At 40.6% G+C, this 23,134-nt stretch overlaps 1 protein-coding gene across 1 annotated transcript in view; it reads right to left on the bottom strand.

Annotated features, from left to right (window-relative positions):
- abr (ABR activator of RhoGEF and GTPase) overlaps positions 1 to 23,134 on the bottom strand; it is a 127,144-nt gene that overhangs the window by 19,246 nt on the left and 84,764 nt on the right. The window contains exons 15-16 of the mRNA XM_040151100.1: positions 18,307 to 18,404; positions 18,077 to 18,208 (exon numbers count right to left, since the gene is read on the bottom strand). Of these exons, the coding sequence (XP_040007034.1) occupies positions 18,077 to 18,208; positions 18,307 to 18,404 (230 nt within the window). The remainder of the gene's footprint in view (positions 1 to 18,076; positions 18,209 to 18,306; positions 18,405 to 23,134) is intronic.

The following is a 23,134-nucleotide window of genomic DNA, read 5'->3' as shown; positions in this document are numbered from 1 at the left end:
TGCCACAGTTCACCAAAACCGAAATGTACCCCATACCTAACATTTAAATGCAAAATAATAACACGATGGTGAGGTGCCACAATAATATTTGCTTGAATCTTGTTGGAAGCAAATTATATTAGCACCCTGGTTTCGTTGGTTGAATGGGTTTTTTGCTGTACGTAAGAATAGCAGAATAATGGCCCCTTATTTTCCTAAAAGGTCTTCGCATGGATAAAAATTAACTGTAGAGATAAATTAACAATATGAGAGGATGAACTGCGTGGGGCCTTGAGCTTGGGAGACATGGGAATGATAAAAAGAGGAAAGATGCAAGATGGGGAGGAGGAGGGTGTTCAACAGGGAGATAAGATTAAGGGTTCTTGTGGGAATGGGAAACTATATGAAAGAAGAGAGAGTAGAATAAGAGTAATTAGCAAAAGTGTAAAGTTAGTAGAAGTGGAAATCCTTGAGATGTTTTTTGGTAGCAGGTTTGGTGCTAAGCACTCATTGGTGTTGTGTTGATGTGGCTTCAGAGATCACCCTGAAAGTGCGGCTGTTGGGTTGCCTTTTCTGTTTATTGATCAAGTTTCGTTTCCTCTGGGTGATACTTTTGTCATCTGCTGGGTCATACCAACTAACCAATTTTTCGTCTATTTTTCCTCCATTCTGACAAAAAGCTTTTGCCGTAAACCTGTGCACCAAAGGTCTAAAGAAAAACCTACCTAACACCAAGTTATTTTAAAGAGCATGAAAGACTTTTTTTTTGGAAAATTTAGTAGAATTTAATGTCAAATATGTAGTTAAAACTTGAAAAGGTGAGAGAGCAGCTGGTTCAGGACTAAGTGCCTATGCTCTGACATCAGGACCAGTCCTTACTCTTAATTATAGATGGGCTGGGTGGCACAGCCCCTCGTAAAGCTGCTCCATATGACCAGACACAAGGGGGGAAGGGAGTGTTGAACGCGGTCCTGGTTTCCACTCCAAACTCCATCTGGGAGTGCGGCCGCTCCCTGAAAAGCAGTGTGATTCTGGTGATTCTGCAATTCTCTGGCCTCCACTCCTGCAGGCTTCAGCACTAGTCTGCCAATCACAGAGACCTTCGAGAGCCAGAGATAAATTAATGATCAATTTAACAACTATGGCGCTCTGACATGAATATGGAGCAGCTCTGAATCCATGCCTGGCTAATGAATATGGGATGGTCCTGACACTCTGTAATGAAGGCAGTCTACAGTCAGGTGTCTTCCTTGTAACAAGCCCCTGTGACTGTACAGTGCAAATCTTGGGAGCATTATACAGCTGCTGAAAACATCTGCCTGTAAATGTTTTGTAGTTGATCTTCACTGTATTCCCCTTTGTATGAAACAAACCATGTGTCTGATGCATTTTAAGCCATAAATAACATCCTAAGTCATAGCTTGAATATTTTACTTTAACAAGATCCTGTAACTACAACTACAGATTTTTGAAGCTCTATTGTATCTCTCCTCGCAGTAAGAAGGTCCATCTGGGGCCTCTCACTGAGTTTGCATGTTCTGTCTTGTCCACCCTGACCTGTAGAAAAGGTATGGAGGGCTAGTGTATTCCACTGTTAAAGAAATATTTTGAGAATAAGCTTATTTGCTTTTTTACCGAGAGTGGGAAGGGAAGATCGATACCACTCTAATGTCTAAGCTTTAACTATAAAGCTAGCGTCGGGAATCGATTAGCTTAGCTTAGTATGATGATTGGAAGTAGGGAGGAAAAAGGTAGCCCGGCTCGCTCCAAAGTTCAACAATTTGCTTACCAGCACCTTTAAAGCTCAGCAACTAAGTGGAAGCTCCAGGAACTCCAGAGAGGAACGGTTTAAGCACGCAACTCCCAGTAAAAATGAACAAAACACACAACTTGTCATTTTTTACATTTTGGTGTATAGATTAAACAACAAACATGTTCCTTAAAGAGCTTTAGAGATGCTGGTAAGCCGATTTTTGAGTTTTGACAGAGCCAGGCTAGATGTTTCCCCCCGCTTTCTGTCTTTATGCTAAGCTAGGCTACTTAGCTCCTTACTCTAGCGCCATAGTTAATGCAAAGACACGAGAGTGGTATTGATCCTCTCATCTACTGTAACGTTCAGCAAATGAATAGATAATCACTATAAGATAAGATATCACACGATAGATAATAGGCATATTTTGATAAAAATGTCAGACTATTAGTTTAAAACATAATTTGGGGGATTTTGCTGTAAATTTACACAGCTAGCAGAAACTGAAAGAGCCAGTAGGGTCTCCACCAAAACACTGACTGTTAATGGTTACTCTGTATTTTGACTGTCATGCTGAGCACATGGTTTGTTGTTTGCATGCACTTATAGCAGATGCAGGTTTCACAGTTTGATTTGGACTGCAGCCCCAACTCATGCTACACAATCTAACACTGAAAACCTGAGTATATTTATATATACTCAGCTCATACCTAAACTCTGTACCGTTCCCACTTTTAATCCCTATGAGAACAAAGGTGATCATTTGTGAAGTGGCCTTGGACTTATTTAACTTACACAGCAAAAATAACAAAGTGCTGTGTTTTTATCATGTGTGCTCTCTGAGGCCTGTGATTGGCTGACATGATGGGCTGGGTGACAATCGCTGCCGCAAGCCATGTTGAGAGCAGATAATTCAATCAGATTTAATTTGAAGGGTCTCTGTAAGTATGTTTATGGAATGACCCACTCCATGTTTTTGATCTTTCCTGCTCTCTTCTCTAAAGCTTAGGCAGGAGGAAAGGGAAACAGAGTAAAAAAGGAGCTGTGTGTGTGTGTGTCTGTGTGTGTGTGTGTGTGTCTCGGAGGGGGGCATTTGATGAAGGGTCCTTCAGGGTACAGCGGGAGTGCTAGGATGGTAGTGCAGAGGCGGGAGGGGGTTTGGCAGGGTGGGAAATCATAGCCTTGGGGTGCTCTACAGATTATTCCTGCTTCTCTTTCATCTGCGCCAATGGGGGGCATCTTCCTCCGATTAACCGCTCTATCACTTATTAAGCACACAGAACAAAAGTGGCGATGGAGAGTGAGGAGGGAAGAAAAGAAAGAGCTAGGAGAGGGTTTCATTAGCATGTAGCTTGAGTCTGTTGTGTGTTGTTGGGTGTGGTTGGGATGAAAAGAGGAGTTGTGTGTATGAATCCTCTCAGAGACAGAGTAGGGTGGAAAAACAAAGCAGCCAGGATATCAAAAGCTATGAATAGACCCAGATATTTAAAGCCTTCAAAAATTACTTACAGGTAAATCTAGCCACAACTCAGCAGGCTTTTATAGCTGGTGTTTTTTCCACCACAGAATACTTTTGAGTCTGATCAGTACATTTGGATGCATGCAAGGACACAGAGAGAGACAGGTAAACTGAGCAAGCGCAAACAAAGCTCAAAAACAGGTTGAAAAGCAGAGTGATACAAGAGTAAATGGTAAAGCCCTAATGCTGCAGATGACAAACCTCAATCAAAACATTGAGGTCTCACTCCGTATACATTATGTTTTTCACATCTTTAGTGATTTATACTGCCACTTACTTTACTATATCTACTAATTGTTATGTTTGTTGGTCCCTTTTGATTTATTCTGTCTGTTTTCATAATTATTATGATTTGATAAACATTTAAGATACACTGATGTCTACCTGCAGAGGAATGAGGCTGATGCTCTGTATATATTTAAAGGGAAATCAGAACTGAGTAGGCACTAATAATGTGAATAATGGGTAAAGCTGAACAAGTCAGCCCAATATATGAAATGTAGCAATCAAGTCAATCTCTCTTTGTGGCAAAAAATCCTAGATGCAGAATCAACACCAAAATTGAAATGTGTTGTTCCCTGGCTCAATGTGTATTTGCTCACTAAACAACAGAACCTTCTCTGTGGAGATAATTACAGCTAAACAACACACTAAACCTTCTTTAATTACAACTGATCCACCCTTCCCTGTTAAACACTGCAGTATACAATCTCAGCCTCGATAAAACTTGGGTTTGCTTTAGGTAAAAACCCATAATGAAAAAACAAAGTCAAGGCTGTGCAAGGCAAATATGCATTTTTAAAACCCCAAGTAGTGGTACAAAATAAATTAAAACGACTGGAGTTTTTAAAAAAGTACTAATAAAGCACCATAACATTGAGAAACCAAAGAATCCTGATTGTCTGGGTCTATTTTTCCTTAGCAGCAAGTAGGGGAGGAGATTATGATAAGAAATCTTTCCATGGCATGTTTAGCCGTCATTCCTGTGTCCAGGTATTTCTGGACAGAGCACCCACTTGCTCTATTTTGCTCCAGATTGGGTAATTTGTGGGCACAGACAAGATTTCCGGTTGCTGTCATACCTGGCATTAGTTTAATCTGTGTAAATAGGACAAACCCAAGCAGTACGACTTGGGGGGATGACACATTCTACTGTATTTCAGCAACAATTTCTGATGTAGACTAGAGATGAGATGCGATTTCTTCATATAAACCACCCTGTCCTTGAGTGTAATGTGGAAGTGGACCCACTACGCTGAAGTTGTGATTTCTGCTCGACTGGGACAAGGCTGTGTTACATCTGAACAGTGTGACCCAGTTCCAGTGATGAAGAGAGTGCAGTCTCACAGGACGACAACACCGCTGACCTGCTTGAATAATTCACTCTGAAGTGTAAACCCAGGGCTGAGTGGACGCAGCCACCTGGAAGACTACATGAACAGGCAGGAAGGAGATGAAACTAACAGAGAGCAGGAGGGGACAGGAACTTGAATGACACGGCATGAGTGAGTAAGTATTATGCATTTGGAGGTTATAGTAAAATGTGCTGACAGAAAACAAAGTCGAGCATGGCTATCTAAATGTTACGAAAGGAGGCTTGGATAAGACCATGTTTACACAAGTTCAATTGATTCAAATAGCCACGGTAGGCTGTGTCAAAACCAACTCAGTTTTTTTTAGAATTTGTGGAAAGTTTATGGAAGTGTGTTATTGACACTTTTTTTTTAAGACAACCCATTATGAAGAGGGGGCTACGGTTTGATGCTAATACCCCAGACTTAATCTAGAGAACTAACATCACCCTGAAGTTGCCAGGCAACCACCGGAGATTTCAGGAGGTCACTACTCCTGGTCAAGAAACAGTCCCTCAAGTAACAGTTCTGTAAAAGTACTAGTATCGGTCTTCTCATCTAGCTTTCGGCATGAAAGCAAGCAAGCATAAATGTTGAATTATTTCTTTAAGCAGAGCATTTATGAAAATAAAGAATATACTGCATGGCCTGTAATGTCTAAAAATGATCAGCAGCACAAAATGTAAGTGGTTCGCTTTCTCCACAATGGGCAGACAACTGAGAACACTCTTTAATGAAGGACATAAAATCCTGACCATCCAAAAATCAGTTTCATAAGCTCTCATATTTTCTTTTCCAAGCAGAACTTGGTCAGTTATTCTCTTAACTAATTCACAGCAGCCTCTACACCGTCCCTGTCCCGCTTTTCTGTCCCCAATAATGAGAAAAAAAAGACTCAGTGTAGGGTCACAACGTCATTAGTAGGTGAAGAAAACAAGTCAGCGTGTAAGTGGAAAATCTATTAGTCGATCAATGGCTACTCCACCAGCTTCAGCTCCCACCGTGAATCCTTGTGATTGGGTTGTTATGATGATCAGTCTCTGTGTAACACTGTTAGCAGGGCGGCACAGACAAACCACCTCAGGCTTATAAAGAGGAGCTGCAGCTTTACACTTTGTCTCTGATGTACCACACTACACTGTCTTTTTCTTTCTCCTTCACTCTGCTTTGATCCTTGATCTTTCTTCCCTCTCTCCTTCCAATTCACAGATAAAGAAGACAGATCAGAAACTAAACAAGAGTGTTTTCCACTAATGATCGATACCAAGCAGTCAGTGGTAGGATTAGTGTGGCTGGATCACGGTGGCTTCTACCTAAAAATAGCTGACCTGCCCTCTTGGTGCTGGCTGAGTGAAACATCATCAGGTCATATTGGAGGGAGAGGAGAAGATGAAATTAGGCAGAGATGAAAGGAACCCAAACCCCTCCTCCGCTGCTCCTGGAACACACATACAATACACATCCCTCTCCCTGCTATTATACAACACACATTACATAATTCTAATTTGTGACTCTGTGAAATACTTTTGAGGTGCTCTCCTTCATAAACACCCACTCAGCTCTTTGAAAGCAGGACCAGCACAGCGGGCAGGTACAAACTTGAGTTGGTGCCCCAGCTGGATTAACACATTTAATGCTTCTGCCAGGGATGTTTTTTTTTGCAAAGATTGCTCAGATGAATTCAGCCCGACAAGCTGGTTATGCAACAGGCTGCTTCAAGCGAAGCAGTACATCAAGTGCACTCGTCTCCGAGAAAAACTAAGAGCTGGAGAGAACAGTGTTGTTCTCCAAGTTTATTTATACTTGTGCAATTTCATGGTAAATTTCATAATGGAGTATTTTATAGCGGGTGCTTTCAAATTGTATCTTATTCAAGTTTTGTATAATAACATCGGAAAACTTTTAAGAAAGTGTGTGAATTGCAGCCTGTTGTTGTGATTTTGTAACCACAAATCAAGCACTGATCTATGCACTGTTCTTCTCCATAGAGGTTTAACATTCCTTAATGTGAAGATGGCAGAAGATCAAGTTGAAATGCTTTGATCCCTGAAATGTTACATGTGGTGTCAGCATTCTCTACAGCACCAGTACTGGATTTGGTGAGGCCATAAACACTCGATAACCACACTGGCAATGATCTCATCTTTTCACAGCTGACAAGTTCAAAACATCCTTGTGGGATGTCTGGAGGGACTTTTGAAACATTTCCTCCACATGAAAACAATTACATCATCATTAGCCCAATTTCTGGTGGCAAAAAGGGCCCAATACTGAGGTCTCAGGTCAGAAATTCCAGAAGCTAATAAAAACAACTTTGATATTAAGGTTTTAGCTCATTAAACGTATGTATATCTGCCACATGAGGAATGCTTTCTTTTGTTAATGAAGATAAACAGCTGTCAGCCTGGCTGCACATTTGTAAAGCAGAGCTGGAAAAGGACTGCATTATCAGCCAAGACTGTGACTATCAAAACATTAATAGCATAAAACCTGATTTAATAAAGCTTGAGTTCTGGAGTGGAAGAAGAATGGAAGGGTTTTTTTGATACTCACTGATAATAGAAATGAAAAACACAAATTAGATAAGAGCTTGTGTGATTAGTACTCCAGCAAGCTCAGATTTTACGCAGTCTGTACAGTCCGAACAGGAAACGGGCAGTGTCCCTCCCTCGCCCTGGGACAGGAAGTCATAAAGCAGGATCAAACGGCTGGCAGTGCTCAGGGTCCTGCCATATGAATAGCATAATGTCATGGGAAGTCATAGACTCAACAACCACTCAAAGCCTTTGTAATAAACAAAGCTATGAAAACTTGAAGGTAGCTGGGGGTTTTCAGAGCATAGATTCTGTGCATGAAGCTGAGATGTTATTATTGATCAGTCAGTTTCATGTGCATTTACATTAAACATGGAGAGGCTTTGTGCCACTCAGATAAGTGGAGTGGAAGGAATACAGAAAAGGTCATCAGGACATGCTGAAATGTGAAGAGAGGGACAACAAACATGAAAGCACCCAGGTTTGAGCCATGACCTGAAACTACTGAGCCAAACACCTTATGAGTAAAAAAGCCTTACAAAATCCATATAGCATTTAGGTGCAAAGTGCTTTTTAACTTTTTCTGTGAAGTATTTAAACAGTTCCCATTAAAAACATACTGTTTTTTAACCAGAAAAAACACTGAGCTAGCACAGACTAAAACCTTACAAGGCTGATCTTTATTCTATAGAATAGTCAGCTGCCATGTACTTACTGAATGCTGCTGTTTATTTGCTTCTGATCCACTGTACTGTTATGGTTGGGTAGAGATCTGGACCTCATAAACTACATCTCTGCCACTGTACATCAGCTAATGCTTACATTAGGGTTAAAGGTCACAGTCTTGATAAAGCTACAGGCTAAAATCACTATTTTTGGGACCTTACACTCACTTTAAATCTCCCTACAAGCTTGAGAAAAATGCTATTAATAACGTTATCTTCCTCAGCCAGCAGTTTTCATGTCAATGCATTTTTCTTAATATCTAGCAGGCAAATTCAGTATGTGTGTTTGTGGCTGGGGGCTTTCACTCTCGACTCACCCATGAACGCGGTTAGATCACTACAGGAACGGAGCAGATGCCTCTGCAACACTCAAGCATGAAAAAAAACTGCATGCAGCAACCCAAAAATAACAGCTGCAGTACCTCAAGCTACTGATTAAGAGTCAGCTACTGTTTCATCTTCAGATGGTGTGGAAGAATCACAAGCCAAACACTAGGTGTCAACCAGAGATTTGTGAAATTGACTAGCTTGGAAATTGGAAATTATAAACACTCTTCCTTTACAAACTATCAACTAGCAGAAGTATTGCATACCTTCATGAGCACAGTGCTGTGAACCACTAATACAAAACACAGTGCTAATACAAAATGTTGTCATTGGATCATGGATGTATCACAGAGCTTCTACTGAGGTTTCAGAATGGAAAACAAGGATGTCAGTAATCCCTCTAAAACACTACACTACCTGACAGCCGCTTCTGGAGAATGGTTTTGAGTGAAATGCTACTCAGTAGACAGGATGTAGTAGGGAAATGTGGTGAAGTGGGAGGTAACCCTGCAACAAAAGTGCCCATCGGGCCTTCTCAAGTTTGCTTGACCAAGGTATCGAATCCTGCAGAAGGTTTAATTAATGAGAACTTTTCTAAAGATGTCAATAAACACATACACACAATAGCCCTTGATCTACAAAGTCAGGGACTTTAGCAATTCTGCATGTGCTTTGGATTAATGCCTTTGCAATTCAGCATTAAACAAGAATCCATTCTGCCAATAATTACAATTCCATTTATTCCTGGTGCAGTCCGCTGCCAAACTGTCATCTACACCTCTACTATCTCCAATTCCTATAAGAGACCAAACCTCATACGGGCCCCACTGCACGTCAACCATCCTGCGTAATGAGGTGAAGAATCACAGTGGGTAAAATCTTCCTCAATCGCTCACTGTGGAAAGAATCGTAATTCCTGCACAATCACCACGTCTGAGCTGAGAAGAGCAAACTGAGAGGAGCATTTTTACGAACTGGCATTTGAGGAAATGCTACAGCTTCATAACTGTCCAGCCTGATCACCAGCTTCCCCCGGGTAGTAAGGGGCTAAAAACAAACAAGACCCAGAGCAAACCTCAGCTACAGATGGATATCGATCACATCTAACTGTTGTAAAAACAGCTCTGGTCCCCCAACTGGCCACTTGAGAGCCAGAATGGGCTCTCCACGCTGAGACACAGTGTGTTGCTAAGGCCCATTTACTATAATATTGGCCGGAATGCTGCCAACAACAGCAAGAGGCAAAGGGAGACGGAGGCGGACAGGGAGAAAGTATTCTGGTCTCACTGGGTTTTTGGGGGATAAAAAAGACAGAGTTGCATCTGGTGGTCAGAGACCTGGTTCTAGCAGGGATGTGAAATCTGATTGAGAAAGAAAAGAAGGCCTAGAGACAGTGAGGGGTGTCTCTGTGGAGCTGTTCCGCCAACCAAAGACGAAGGAGGAAAGTGTGGAGGAGAGAGGAGAGGCTTCTTTAAAGGAACAGGTTAACATTTTTTGGAAATATACATACTCACTTAGTAGCACAGTTATATGAGAAGATTGAATTTGCTCTTAAGTTAGTCCATTAAATTAATGGCATAAAGGCTATAGGACAATATAAAGGCAACATAACACTCCGTAAGACCAAAATAACTGCTGTCATTACTATTTTTGCACCGATTAAATAAACAAATTATAAAGTGAGTCTGGGAGTTTTAGAGGTACTGCAAAACAGACTTATTGTCTTTGGACAGAGCGAGACTAGAGGTTTTCTGTTTGCAGTCTTTATGCTAAGCGAAGCTAACCGGCTGCTGGTTGTAGCTTCATATTTAACATCTATATATAAGAGTGATATTAATCTTCTCATCTAACTCTCAGAAAGAAGACAAACAAGGGCATTTCCCCAGATGTCAAGCTACTCCCTTAAGTAGTCTAAGTAGTAGTAGTCTAACACCTGAGCAAAGGATACAATACTCACCAAATCACTGAAAGTCAGCCAATTTCTGCCCAAAGTTCTTTTGGCACAACAAAAATCACAAAACAATAGCTAAACAATAGGAATCGATCAAAGCAGACAGAGCAGAAACAAAGTGTGCATCTCCAGGCAGATTTTAAATCGCAGGACATTTGTTCATTCATTTCTCAGACCTACAGCTGAGGTGAGATATAGACAGTCCTCTAGTCCTTGGGTTGAGCCTCATAGTGCACTTGGAAGGCAGAGCCAAGCATGAAATTAGCTTTACCCCTAAGAGAGTTAGACTGGAACCATGATGAGACAGATGAAGTGAATCTCTTGCCCCAATGTCATCTGTTGCCTATAAATCCACAGTTTGAGAAGAATCAGGGAATGTGTGTATGTTAGGTATATATGTAAATTAGAAGAGGAGAAGAGTACCCTGGACCAAAGAAAACAAAAGAACTGAACTTGGAATTTCATAGGATTCAGAAAAGAAAAACTCTTGTTACAGAGACTCTGCAAAAGAGGGAATACAAATGAAAGTGTGATCTCTTTTTGATAGTGACAAATATACACTTTGTCATCATTTGTTAGTCTGCTAACAGTAGTCCCCTTGGATGAAAACTGGATGAGAGTTGATTGTTTTAAACACAGTAGGCTGAAAAAGACAGCGAGAGATTGGGCTGTTAACATAAGTCTACTTGTCATTATTAATGACCACTTATAACTACTCTCTCTGTTCTTGCCTCCAGCTGCAGAGCCTCTGTATTATTCTCTTCAAGTCTCAGGCTCCAACACTATTAAGCAGCTGAAAAATAAGAGGCAGTTGGAAATTTTGAAAACAATCAAGTTAATTGATCCTGATTAGTCTAAATGGAAAAACTGATGCTCTCATGGTTGGACAAAGGGGTTTTCATCCCTCTCACAGTTTTATCTGAACATACAATTGACAGCCTCTGTGTTCAAATATGACACTCTTTGTATTAGCTGACCCTGCCCCCCTTCAGACTGTTTCCAATTATCTCTGAACCCTGACTGGTCCATGAGACAAAAGGGCGGTAGTAAATGTGTGGAGAGATTCATGGTGCCTCTCTTGAGAGCATTTCATTTGTAAGCCTGTGATGAGCTCCTTTTGTTCTCACTTTAACTGTCAGAATCACATAATTGGCCACCATCTGGGGCTCTCATTCCTGTTCTCTTCCACTTCTGTGTCTCTCTAACTGCCCTCTCCACATGTGCTACTTATGCATGTTCATGGTAGGAAAACATACATCTGTTGTCAATCCCTTACACTTCCCTGAAAGATTATGTAATGTTATAATGAGGACCAATTACCAAGCGGCTTTACCTCGACATCTTGGAGGTTCATAGGAGAGCAGTGTGTTTGTATTTTCTGCTGTAGAAAAGATATATAGCGAGAGACAAATGGGACGGTTAGGGAAAAGGAGAAAGAAAGCAATGGGAAGGAGGTCACACAGAGATCCTTTGGCCTTTAAATGGCCTTTTTATAGTCTCACTTTATTCTTTCACAAGGTCCTCAGTCATCAAACAGCTACAGCAAAACTTTTGTGCTTTGCTCTTCCTACACGGTTCACAGTTCACTCTTCAAACTGGGCTGAATCAAAAGTCGGTCCAACGCCTCCAACTTGTAAAGAGTCCAGCAGCAGAGATTTTAACCAATTCTGGCATTCATTTACTTGTACTGTAACTGATTAGATTCAGAATTTAGTTAGATTTTGCGCAACACTTTCCACAGTGAAATATATAATGTTTTTAGCCACGTTAGAAATGTGGCCCCTGGGGTGTCAATGTTGGTCTGTCGGTCAGGCCACCACTTTCTGACTCTGTGGTTTTAATGTCCTCCCCCTTGAGGTAATGGGAGACTTTCAATTTTCATTTTTATTTTAAAGATTCTCATAAAATATACATTTTCCAGTTTTAAAATAATCTAGTATAAACTTTGTTTATAGTGGATTAGACTGGAATTGCTCTGGAGTTATTACTCAGTGAAGTAATGATGGAGCACTATACAGACTGAAAGCAGAAATGGGAGTCAAAGTGCAACCAACTGTGGCTCACAATACAAATGTATTTATGCTACTCGCTCTACATGTTTAACATCATTCCACTGATGTCTGATGATGCCCATGTTGTTTTTCTTCGGAGTGTAAAGAGTATAACCGTTTACAAGGTCAGAACAGTCTAACATACCAATAAGTTTTTTGTGAGAAGATGGCATTATAACAATAAATTATAATTCCCCATGCTTTGAACCAAGACAATCTGAATAAATAACAATGAAAAAATTGAGATGGATGATAAATGTTGATCAAATTTGTCAGGGGTTTTTCCTATTCTATTCACACAGTGAAAGAAAAGCGGGTACCTGCACGTTTGCGTGATCTAAGAATGCTTACAAGATTGCATGCAGTTATATAGGGCATGCATATCCCAAGTGGCAGGGAGTGGGTGTTGTAAATGGGAACAGAGGCTGTCTAAGTGAGAGTTGTGATGGAGGAGCCTCTCTGAAGGAAGATGACAAGGAAAGTGTAAAAATGCATTAAAATGCTGCTATCAGCTTCACTGATCAAGGATCGTCTGATGAGGAAGTCGGCTTAATTGGGACTCATCAATAAAAGCGCTGTATGCTCAAACACAGACAGACTATGAGGGATGAGCCTCATCAAAAAAACATAGCTGAAAAAATTGTATAGGAAACATAAAGAATAAAATATCCAGGTTTAATAGTAAAAGAGCAATGAGGACGATCTTTGTTCCTCAATGAATGTACACATTCCATCTTTCTACAACCCCCACCCCAACACACATGCACACCTAGTCAGACAAAGGAAGCACAAGCTAATAAACACCAGGTAATGTAGCAGGCTGAAGTTATTGATATCATTTACAATGCATTAGCCCATCACCCATTTGTGTGTGTATGCGAGTCTGTGGTTTGTCCCCAGGGGGGCTCAACACACACAGCAGAGTCCCATCTGTTAGTGTTGTTGACAGCTGTGTGTATGTGCGTGTGTGTGTATGGCTGCAGGGGATGTATGGGGTGGAAACATGACAGATCACAGCCCTAAATGACAGGGGGACATAAACAAAATAGATGATACTCTATTAGACACTAATTTATATTAATACCTACACACTGAAGCATGAACAAAAGAGAAAAAAAAACCTAAATTTGTTCCCCTCGGTGTAAATCATTTGCTACACTGCAACAGAATCTGGAAATTGTTTTCTTCTGAGGACTATAAAAAATAAAGAATCTCAAAAATCTATGATCAGTTTTTAATTTTGTGCTGATGTCTTTGTTAATTTCCTCCTCTACTTACTAATACTTTCACTGTTTTTTTTAGTAAAATTTTCTTCACTGTTTATACATAGTCTACATATTTCTAAATACAATTACCAGGTGGTATTTCATTCTCATGACAGCCTGATGTTGGCATGCGCGAGTGTTGAAAGATCAGATCAGAGGCCTGCATTTCCTGCACTGGTCCACAAATTTCAACGCTAATTCTCCAGAGGGCTGGTCTGCTATTAGCCCAAACAACGGCACTTTCACCAATTAAACCTTCACATAGCATGTAAATGTCAAACTTCGCATCTAATGCTACATGTAGAGGAAAGAGCTTCAGCTCTTAAGTAGGAATGAGAGTGCATATAGATGCTTGGCTCAAAATTTACAACCCCTCTGCACCCGTAGTTTTACAGCAATGCCGCTAATGCGTGCACCCCCGTCCAGCTCCTTGGCTTCGGAGAGGAGCCAAGAGCGGCCAGGAACAAACAGCTTCATCGCCACTCTCCCTTTTTGTTCTTAATTCCCACCTTCTCTGGCTCCCATTTGTTCCTGGAAACAGTTCAAAACTATCAGGTTACTGCTTATTGAGTCCTGGTAGCACTGTTGAGAATGGGGGGTTAACATGCGCTCACCCCAGATTAAAAACCAATAAAAACAACCCCCAGCATCATGCAGAGGGAGCGCCTTGGCCAACACCATCACGTGGTGTTGGCCATGATCTCTTATGTGACAGACTGAACAATGTGGACGCCAGCGATGTGCTGATTGCGTTAAGACAGGGCTTTTCAAAGTCTGACGCAACGAGCTCCCCTCAGTTTGAGAACTACAGTTTCAAATAATTTGGGGGATTTGGTGGATGTAAACACATATTATAGTGTTGCCATGGAGTCAAGTTAGTTACCTGTGGGCTACAAATTGAACCCCCTTTTTTTGCCTATATTTGTTTACATTTTGTCAAACTGGCCCCAATTAAAAGTATGCTGAATAATCTATTAGCAGTTCATGTTTGCAATGTACCCATGGGTATACAGACAACCATCACTGGGTTACTTTGATACTAAAGAAAACTTGCAAACATGAAGATTGTCATGCAAGTTCTGGAGTTATAGGGGGCATAGGGATTATGATATTCTGACACTGAATCTAAAAATATGTGTATCATTTCCATTTATTCAGATTTGACTGAGTTATGATTTAGAGAGTGTCAGAGAAGAGTACGATTTTGGAGACTAATTGCAGCAATGAAGCACTAAGTGTTTTAAAGTACCTTAATTGCCTCCATGAGCTGTGTGCCACAGCTGCTGCTGCTGTTCTAACTGCTGACTGTATTATAAGCGGTCCAAAATACAATAACTTACTTCCAGTTGTTTTTAAAACACTGGCATGCACCTGTCACTTTCACCTCGAACTTTCAAAACCTCTGCTCTACGGAAACGGGAAAAGATGTAAATCTAGAGCTTTGACATACACATTATCCAGAAAGGATCCCATTTCCTATCTTGAAGCAGTTCTCAATAGTGCAACAGACAACGGAGACAGACTAAACTGCTGAGGGTGCTGGTGGGTGTATGAAAGACAACACACTCTTCTGCTGATAAGACAAGAAATAAAACCCATAGAGGTGAGCCCAGGGGAGGCTGGGATGGGATGTATGAGGGCTGGGTTACCATGTGAAAATATTGCTGGATGCTGTGTGATACGATGTGTTTCTGCTACACAAAGCACTGGGGCTGTTAACCTAAACAGTTACATAATCGGCCCTTTAAGGACAAGTATCGCAAGCTACAGCCGGCACAGAAGGGTCACTTGGGAGAACTCGCACAACGCATGAGACAGAATTGGTGTCTCTTTATAGCAAGACTGAGCACAATCCTAACATTTGTGAAACATTGTTGATTAAAAAAACATCCAACTGGGGCTTTCAAAATGTAATTTTTGCATTCAGACCTCAAAATGTAGTTTTGAGGTCTGAATCTAAAAATAATCTGAGTCTCTGATTGTAATCTGGGTCACACCATCTGACCAGGGGTTTGTTTAGCCAGAACAAGAACAAAAATATCAGTGACAACAAGCCAAAGAATTTCACACTTGAGGCAGCAGCTCGAGCTTTTCTTCAGCTGTCAACTTTGGGAGCTGATAATGATCAATTTTTCAAAATGTCTGCTTGGAGACATTTTAGAATCCATTTGTATTGCCAGTTTGAAGGACTGGGGGAGTCTAACTCTGACATTGCTGCCATTTAATGAAGGATTAGCCACGTGACCTCAGAGATTGGATGTTATCTGCTCTGGGGACGTCAGCAGGGTGCAGTGAGGTAATAATTGGTAGTATTTCCCCTGAACAAGCAACTAAGTCAAGCTAACATGAGTGTTACTGTTGCCTCTCTCTTATGATTTTCCTCCGCTGTGTTTGTGGCTATGTATAAATGTGCCCGCTGGTGGACGTCACTAACAATATACAGTAACAGTAACATTTACGGAGAAAACTATCAAAAATCCTATACATAATCCTATCACAATCACTATCAAAATAAAATCTCTGGCCCAAATCATAACATCTTCTGATCACAGGGGGCGATCATCTTTCTCATCAGTAACAAAGAGAAGTAACAGCAGTGGGTAAGAAAAAAGAAAACTCTAGGCCAAATATGCCCATTTACGGTCAGTCAGTATTCCACAAGCTTGTTAAATAAATCAGAAGGCCTCCGGAGAGGAAAGGAAAACACTGAGGGCTCCTAAACTCAGCTTCACCAGGAAAGCAAACAGCTTGGGTCCAAGTGAAAGTTTCTTTAGATATGTACTCTGGACTGTAAAAGGCGACTGATGTCCCTCCAGCTAATTCTCTGAAAAAACGTTTCAGCAAATTAGCCAGTTAGGATTCTTGGCCATCATGAGACCATCTGAATGGAGATATCTGATTAATGTGACAAAACATCAGTCCTACTCAGGGTTTCAGCATACCTTAGTAACAATAAACCAACTCTGTAATGATGTCTGTGAATAGGGAGACAGAGGCAGTGTTGACAGTTTCTCTATCAAAAATCACCCACTTCTTTCTCTACCAAGTGCACATCCTTAATCTCCGAAACCCCCCTATAGTACACACTCACACACCCTTCCCACCCTCTCAGAGTCTGGGACAGAACATGCCATTCTCTCTCTCCACTTCTGTCCCCCTGTCTGTTTTCTCCCTCTCACAGTGAGCCAGCAAACATTTGGTGTATTTATTTGTTTTTTGGCTGTTGTTGGCTGGGAGTGGATGTTCCCAGCAGCAGCAGCAGCAGCAGCAGCAGCAGCAGCATTTGTCTCTTTGATTGGCAGCCATACCAGAGGGTGGGTTTTTCTGACATAAGATACAATTTTGAACCACTAATGAACTACTGAACCTTCTGTGAACAGAATGGATGGTTCCTTTTAATGAAATGGGAATTAAATGGTGTTTTAGTCATCTGAAAAACCAGAGGTAAAACTAGTTATAAAATGTCTTTTCTGTGACAACTGACTATCTGTTTAAATAAAGGCAAAAACATCCAAGCTCATGAAGAGAGACAAACTAATGCCACCTTAAGATACATTCCCATTTGTTCTTCATGGGGAATCCAAGGCCACATTCATGGACACAAATCACCAAACTGAATGAGAAAAGCATGGAAAGTGGTGGTGACAAAAAGGAAGCAAACATGTTGTGGGTGTTTTTTTCATTCAAAGACTTTGTGAAAGATATACAGCAGGAACTTGGGTCTGAGGAAAAGCTACATACCAACTCAAGAAAATAAGATTTATAAAATACTTTTGAGATGCATCCTGTCCTTTAAAATGCAATGTTACGTGACTGAATCATGTTTGCCCCACTTTCTCTATCTGTTAGAAAGGAGATTGTTATTCCCACTGCAACTTGACACTGAAACTGCTTTTACAGGCTATGTGCAGCAGAAACAAACAAATTGAGAAATGTTTTAACTGATTTATTTCTAGCTAAAAAGTGTCAGATTCAGGTTTAAAAAAATGACCCGCTACAAGCTCCCCTCTGGCACCGATATGCACATCACTTGAGTTTTCTCAAGTGAAAAACATGAGGCAATTAATTGATGACAAGAAAAACTAAAACCCTCAGACTTGACTCAAATATGTAAAGTGAAGCTCTATTGATTACAAGGTAGAAGAAGAGGGAATGTTTAGTGCAGCAGAAGCAAATTGCCTGAATTGCAGGAAAATTAGTCAAGAGTCAAGCTTCACTTGACCAAAACCAATTTTCCTAAGAAGTTCTGGAAAAATGGAAATATGACTCCTCTGTAGGCTGCTCTGTAAAACCTAAACAACAATACAGCATTTTGCTTCAATACCAAGAAGCCACAGATTCCACTCTGTAGGCAGCTTCTAGTTAACAAGACTCTGAAAGGCATTTTTATAGGGGACATTTCTCACGAGACATGGGAAACCCCCCCTAAATAAACTCTCTTTCAGACTGTTAATCCAAACAGATTCATTAGAGGCCACAATAACAAAACCAAACTATTGTGCGCAGAGGCTGGACAGCTAATTAAATGTGTCACATGTTGGGAAATCTCCCCAAGACGACACAGGCGACTCTCTTTGTGTATGGTTTATTTTTGTGATGACTCGTCAGCAGCTGTCCTCTTACCTGGACCTGCCCTTTGCCCATGATCTTGTCCACAATTTCGTTGTCGTCCTTGTTAAGCATGCTTTTGTCGTAACACTTCTCGTAACACAGGATCCGCAGGTGCTGGGAGCCCTCCAACTCAATTTCAAACTCCTATGGGATGCCACAGAAAAGGAGAATTAAATATTGACCTTTGCATAGCAACAAAAATGGAGCAACGAACAGTAAAAGGAAATGTTTTAGTGACTGACTTCGTTCCACTGTGGCTCTGTGGTGTCTCTGAAGACTCGGGTCTTGGCCTTGCTGACAAAGTATCCATATGAGTCCACTTCAAGGGTGCAGTATAGATCTAAAAGGAAACATAGAAGGTAGACAGATCCCTCAGATATGGTAATAAAATAACCTTAATGGACTGCAGATTGAAAACTGAAGGCTGAAGACTACTGAAAAGCACTGAATAAACATTCAGGTTTCTTGACTGCTTTGTCCCTGTTACACGACACAACAAGTGTGAGATAACAACAACCATGGAGTCCATTTACAAGTCTCTGTTAATCACATTTTCATAATTATGTGGTTATAAGTACAACCATTACGTGGTTATTACAGCATTACAGCAGAATTTTACTGGGTAATAACGTTACTACATGAGGATTATGTCTTTTCATTAAAGTTTACCATATTTACAGGCCAATGATATTTATTGTTAGTCTCTCTACACATTGGGAGTATTATATTATTAAACAGGACCTAAGGGTTGCAACTAGAAATTATTTTCATTATTCAATGATCTAATTATTTTCTCAGTTAATCAATTAGCCATTTGTCCATAAAATGTCAACAAATACCAAAGAAATGTCCAATTAACAGTCTTAAACCCAAAGATATTCAGTTTCATTACATAGAAGACTAAGACAACCATAAAATATTTACATCTTAGCAGCTGGAACCAGTGAATTTTTGCCATTTCTGCTTTAGAAATATCCCTTTTACTTAATTTATTCCACAATTAATCAGTTATCAAAATAGTTGCCAATTATTTTTTCTGTCATTGACTAATTGTTTAATCAACCAATCACTTCAGCTCTGTACTCATGTATCATATAAATTCACCATCTAGAGAATGGCACATCATATTGAATTAAGGTACCTTAGCGTTGCAGCATTTGCAAAAGCTGGATCAATACTTGCAGTGCTAAATGCTATACTTTACTAGAGTACTTTTTATACATACATATGCATATCTCCATCGAAGTTCAGCAGCAGTCAACATCATATAAATAAATCACTAATCTCAATGAATAACTTCCCTTATTCAAAAGTGCCATCCACACTTGACCCATTTTAAGCAGATTTTAACAGTTTTCACAATGACTGTAAGTGACTAAGTATCTAATTCTGGTAGCAGATTTGAATGAATGAAATGAATGAATGACAAAGGTTATGTTCCATCAAAGTGAAATAGCCCATTAAAATGTCAATATGTTGTAGCTTGTGAGCTGACATCAGTCTCCTGCTGTGTACACATTCAGTACTGCTAGCCCCCCTCCACTCTTTGCATCCTCATACCACAGCCATCGCTCCCCCGGGATCAGCTTACGCTCGGCTCTTACAGGGAGCAATTAAGTCAGTTAATGTGTTTCTTTAAATGCTGCTGTAGCTGTTCCTGCAGACCACGCTACCAGCTGTCTGTAAAATGTCTATAGTACGTCCTGCAGCCTGGATCTGGTCCCTTGGGTTTACCTCTCTCTGACAGCATGATGGATGAATATACAGCTCGACCTTTCACCTGGAGAGTCACCAAGATTAGGCGAGGGAACCAGGGGAGTTGGTTGAATCTCATATACATATTAAAACACACTTGGGAGAATGACAGAGAACATGTTTACACCGCAACATCAAAAGCAGTGCCATCAAAAACAACAGTCTGACCTGAGCCTGGTTAACGTTATGGAAAGATACTGACCATACAACCTGGGTGCGCAATGACTGAGTGGAGCGAACATTGACATATGCAGCTGTAGGTATCACTAACAGGACTATACAGTATAAAGGAATGTCATTCCATCTGGTTTCATTCTGTCTTTGTTTGTTTTCTCAGCATCCTGAAAGTTTCTGGCATAATTACTCTCAATGAGGAAGAGATTAGCAGCGGTGGTATGAGGGAAGTTAAGCTGAGGGGGAATTCAGTCTGACCATCTGGGGGATATTTATTGAATGAAGCATTTACCGTATGCTTCCGCTACATACGGAAGCATAGAAGCTCTTTGCAGTCACCACTGGTTTAACATCAAACATCCCAAAAACACACAAACTAGCTGTCAGAGTCTGCTTCAGTGAGGATATGGCGTGACATTTTAACTGATCCAGCTAATTTATTGTGAAGAACACAGTTGCAATTCAGTTTGTCACTTTTTGACTCCAAAAACAGCTGTTGGTTGTGTAATTTTTTTTTTTTTTTAAGTTGACATTTGTTTTAGACACTACTTTGAGTTTATATCTCTCTTTTTCATCTAGCCATGAGTAGAAGAGTGTGTATTCATAGTCCTATAGAGCACCTAGATTTCTTTGGAAGTTGATTTCCTCTCCATCTGAAATGGGTTCATGTGCCCAGACCTAAAACTCAAACAAGGCCAGAGAGAGCATATTTAGAGAGGTCTTTCTGTGTCCTCGCAGTGGATCCAGGAGTCTCTGGTAAGTAGGACAGACTAAAAGAGGCCCAACTCCATGGGTTTTCATTTTCCTGGCAGGTCACCATCAGGCTCAGAGTATGAGGGGGATAAATTGGTCAGCATGGGGTCTCTGACCCCTAAATTCATTGGTTAATGGATACCATCCTTTTCCATCTCAATTAGCTGAGGACTGCAGCCCTTGTACTGTGTGTGTGTCCTTATACAGGAGGCTAATCTTTGCTTGGGGCTGTATTGAATGCTGGGTCAAACTGATGGTTCACAGAATTAGGAGACTAGTGACAATCAGTTAAACTAATCAGTGTCTCTACAGCCACAAGTCCCAGGGTGTATGTTTTGCCTGAAGGCCTCAGGGGAAAATAAAATGATTCTTCTAAGAGAACGAAATAAGGATTGAACAGGCATAACTGAAATGTTTTCATAGAATCCAGAGGGAGACAACTAAAAAAAAGTATGGCAAACAATGAATGAGAATGCATGCATCCATGGCTGGATTTGATTACAGGCAGAAATCATGAGAGTCATGAGAATTTGCGACCACAGTGTTTTACTTTTAGGTTTATGGGAACAGTGGCGAGTGAAAAAAAGCATTTTTTCCTAATCAAGAATAAAAAGCACTGTTGGTTTGATTTACAAGAGGAAGGTTATCACATAACTTTCATTTGTCCTGTAGCAACTGCACTGTTACTCCATTATCAGTTTTATATATATCAGATATGAATTAAGTTTCAAACCTATTTAAATGTTGCTGGACAAGCTTATGCATCTGACACAGATTAATGCTGCTGGGCTCAATTAAAATGCCTGTGTGATTTCTCTCAGTTTGAACAACATCGGCAGTTCCATTTGGATCTCATTTGCTGTCTGTCCCTATGTAGCATGGGCAACTGCAGGTTTACAGCATCAGCTGTTGAATTCATATAGGGGGGAAAAAAAACACACACACACAGTCACTCACTGTCACTCACACATACATAAAAATAAACCAAAAACAAAGTGACATGTTTCGCACCTCTCTACTAGGTCATGTTTTCCCCTGAGTTTTGGGAGATGCTCCACTCCAAGCTCCTTCCTCTATGACCCAGTTTGACTACTTTGCCCTGGGCTGAATTTAAAGCCCATTCCCATTGGGGGGGGAATCGCTGAGACATAACACAACTCTAATAAGATCTTCTAGTACATGCCTATTTGATTTTTCAATAGAAAAAAAAAAGAGGCTATTTTTGATGACATTTCTGCTAGGCAATCTTAACCGCTGAATAAAGACTGCTATTTCCAGTCATTACACATTTCCATTTTGATATGATAATAATCACCATAACAACAACAGAAAGCGCGCACACACACACACACACACACACACACACACACACACACACACACACACACACACACACACACACACACACACACACACACACACACACACAGATGCAAAAGAGTAGAATATTTCTTCAAAATCCTTGTGCAGAATGCATTGCTTGCAGGGGAAATCAGTGGAAATTCTTATGCAGAGACAGTGAAGGAGACCTCAACAATGCAACTGAAACCACATCAAACCTCTAACACACATTATACAACAATATCACCCCACAACAATTACATAAGAAGGCAAATTGGATCTCATCATTAAGCTGCATCTGCAGGAAATGGTGTAATTTTTTTGTAATTTTAATCAGTTGTTGTATTGGAGGGAATTATGCAGACAGAAGACAGTATTTTGAACAATATTTCTCCCATCATCTCTATGATCACTGGGCTGTTTTCTAAACATCTGTATGTGAGAGAAATGAGAAACTGCCAGTGCTGAACAGGTTTCATAAGTTTGACAGAGATATTAATATAGTGTCAAACATCTTTATCCTTAAGTACAATTAGAAGTCACGTATTTCAATGCAAAATATTTGTAGGAACACATATTTGAAATGCGCATCAAGGCCACAAGTGAATCACCTTTAAAAGAATTTGAACATTATGCAGTTTTGTCCTTTTTTTTCCCTTTGTCTTTCCCATGCGTTCACTCTCCTCTACAACCCTGATAATTAAATTTCGTTCATTTCTGACCCCCATCAAGAGGGACATTCGATTTTATTTTGATTCGACTGTTAAGCATAAATGCTCCTATAATGGCCATCATCATCATCATCATCGCCGCCACCACCACCACAGTAATCAATACCAACAGCAACACGTCATCTACCCCACACAAACCTCCGTGGCTTGCATGCCCCACCTTGGCTCTGTAAGCTCCACTGGACACATTGAAATCCTACTGTATCAGTGAAACTACCCAACTTCCCTCTAAACACACACACACACACACGAACTTGCACTTCATTTTTAAACGCCTCGTCTCTCAGCTTCATCGAGGATCAAACAGGCTTTCAGA

This window comes from Xiphias gladius, chromosome 17 (genome assembly GCF_016859285.1).
Source record: "Xiphias gladius isolate SHS-SW01 ecotype Sanya breed wild chromosome 17, ASM1685928v1, whole genome shotgun sequence".
NCBI lineage: Eukaryota > Metazoa > Chordata > Actinopteri > Istiophoriformes > Xiphiidae > Xiphias > Xiphias gladius.
Note: the sequence above shows the minus strand (reverse complement) of the source record. Positions and strands in the feature narration are given on the sequence as shown.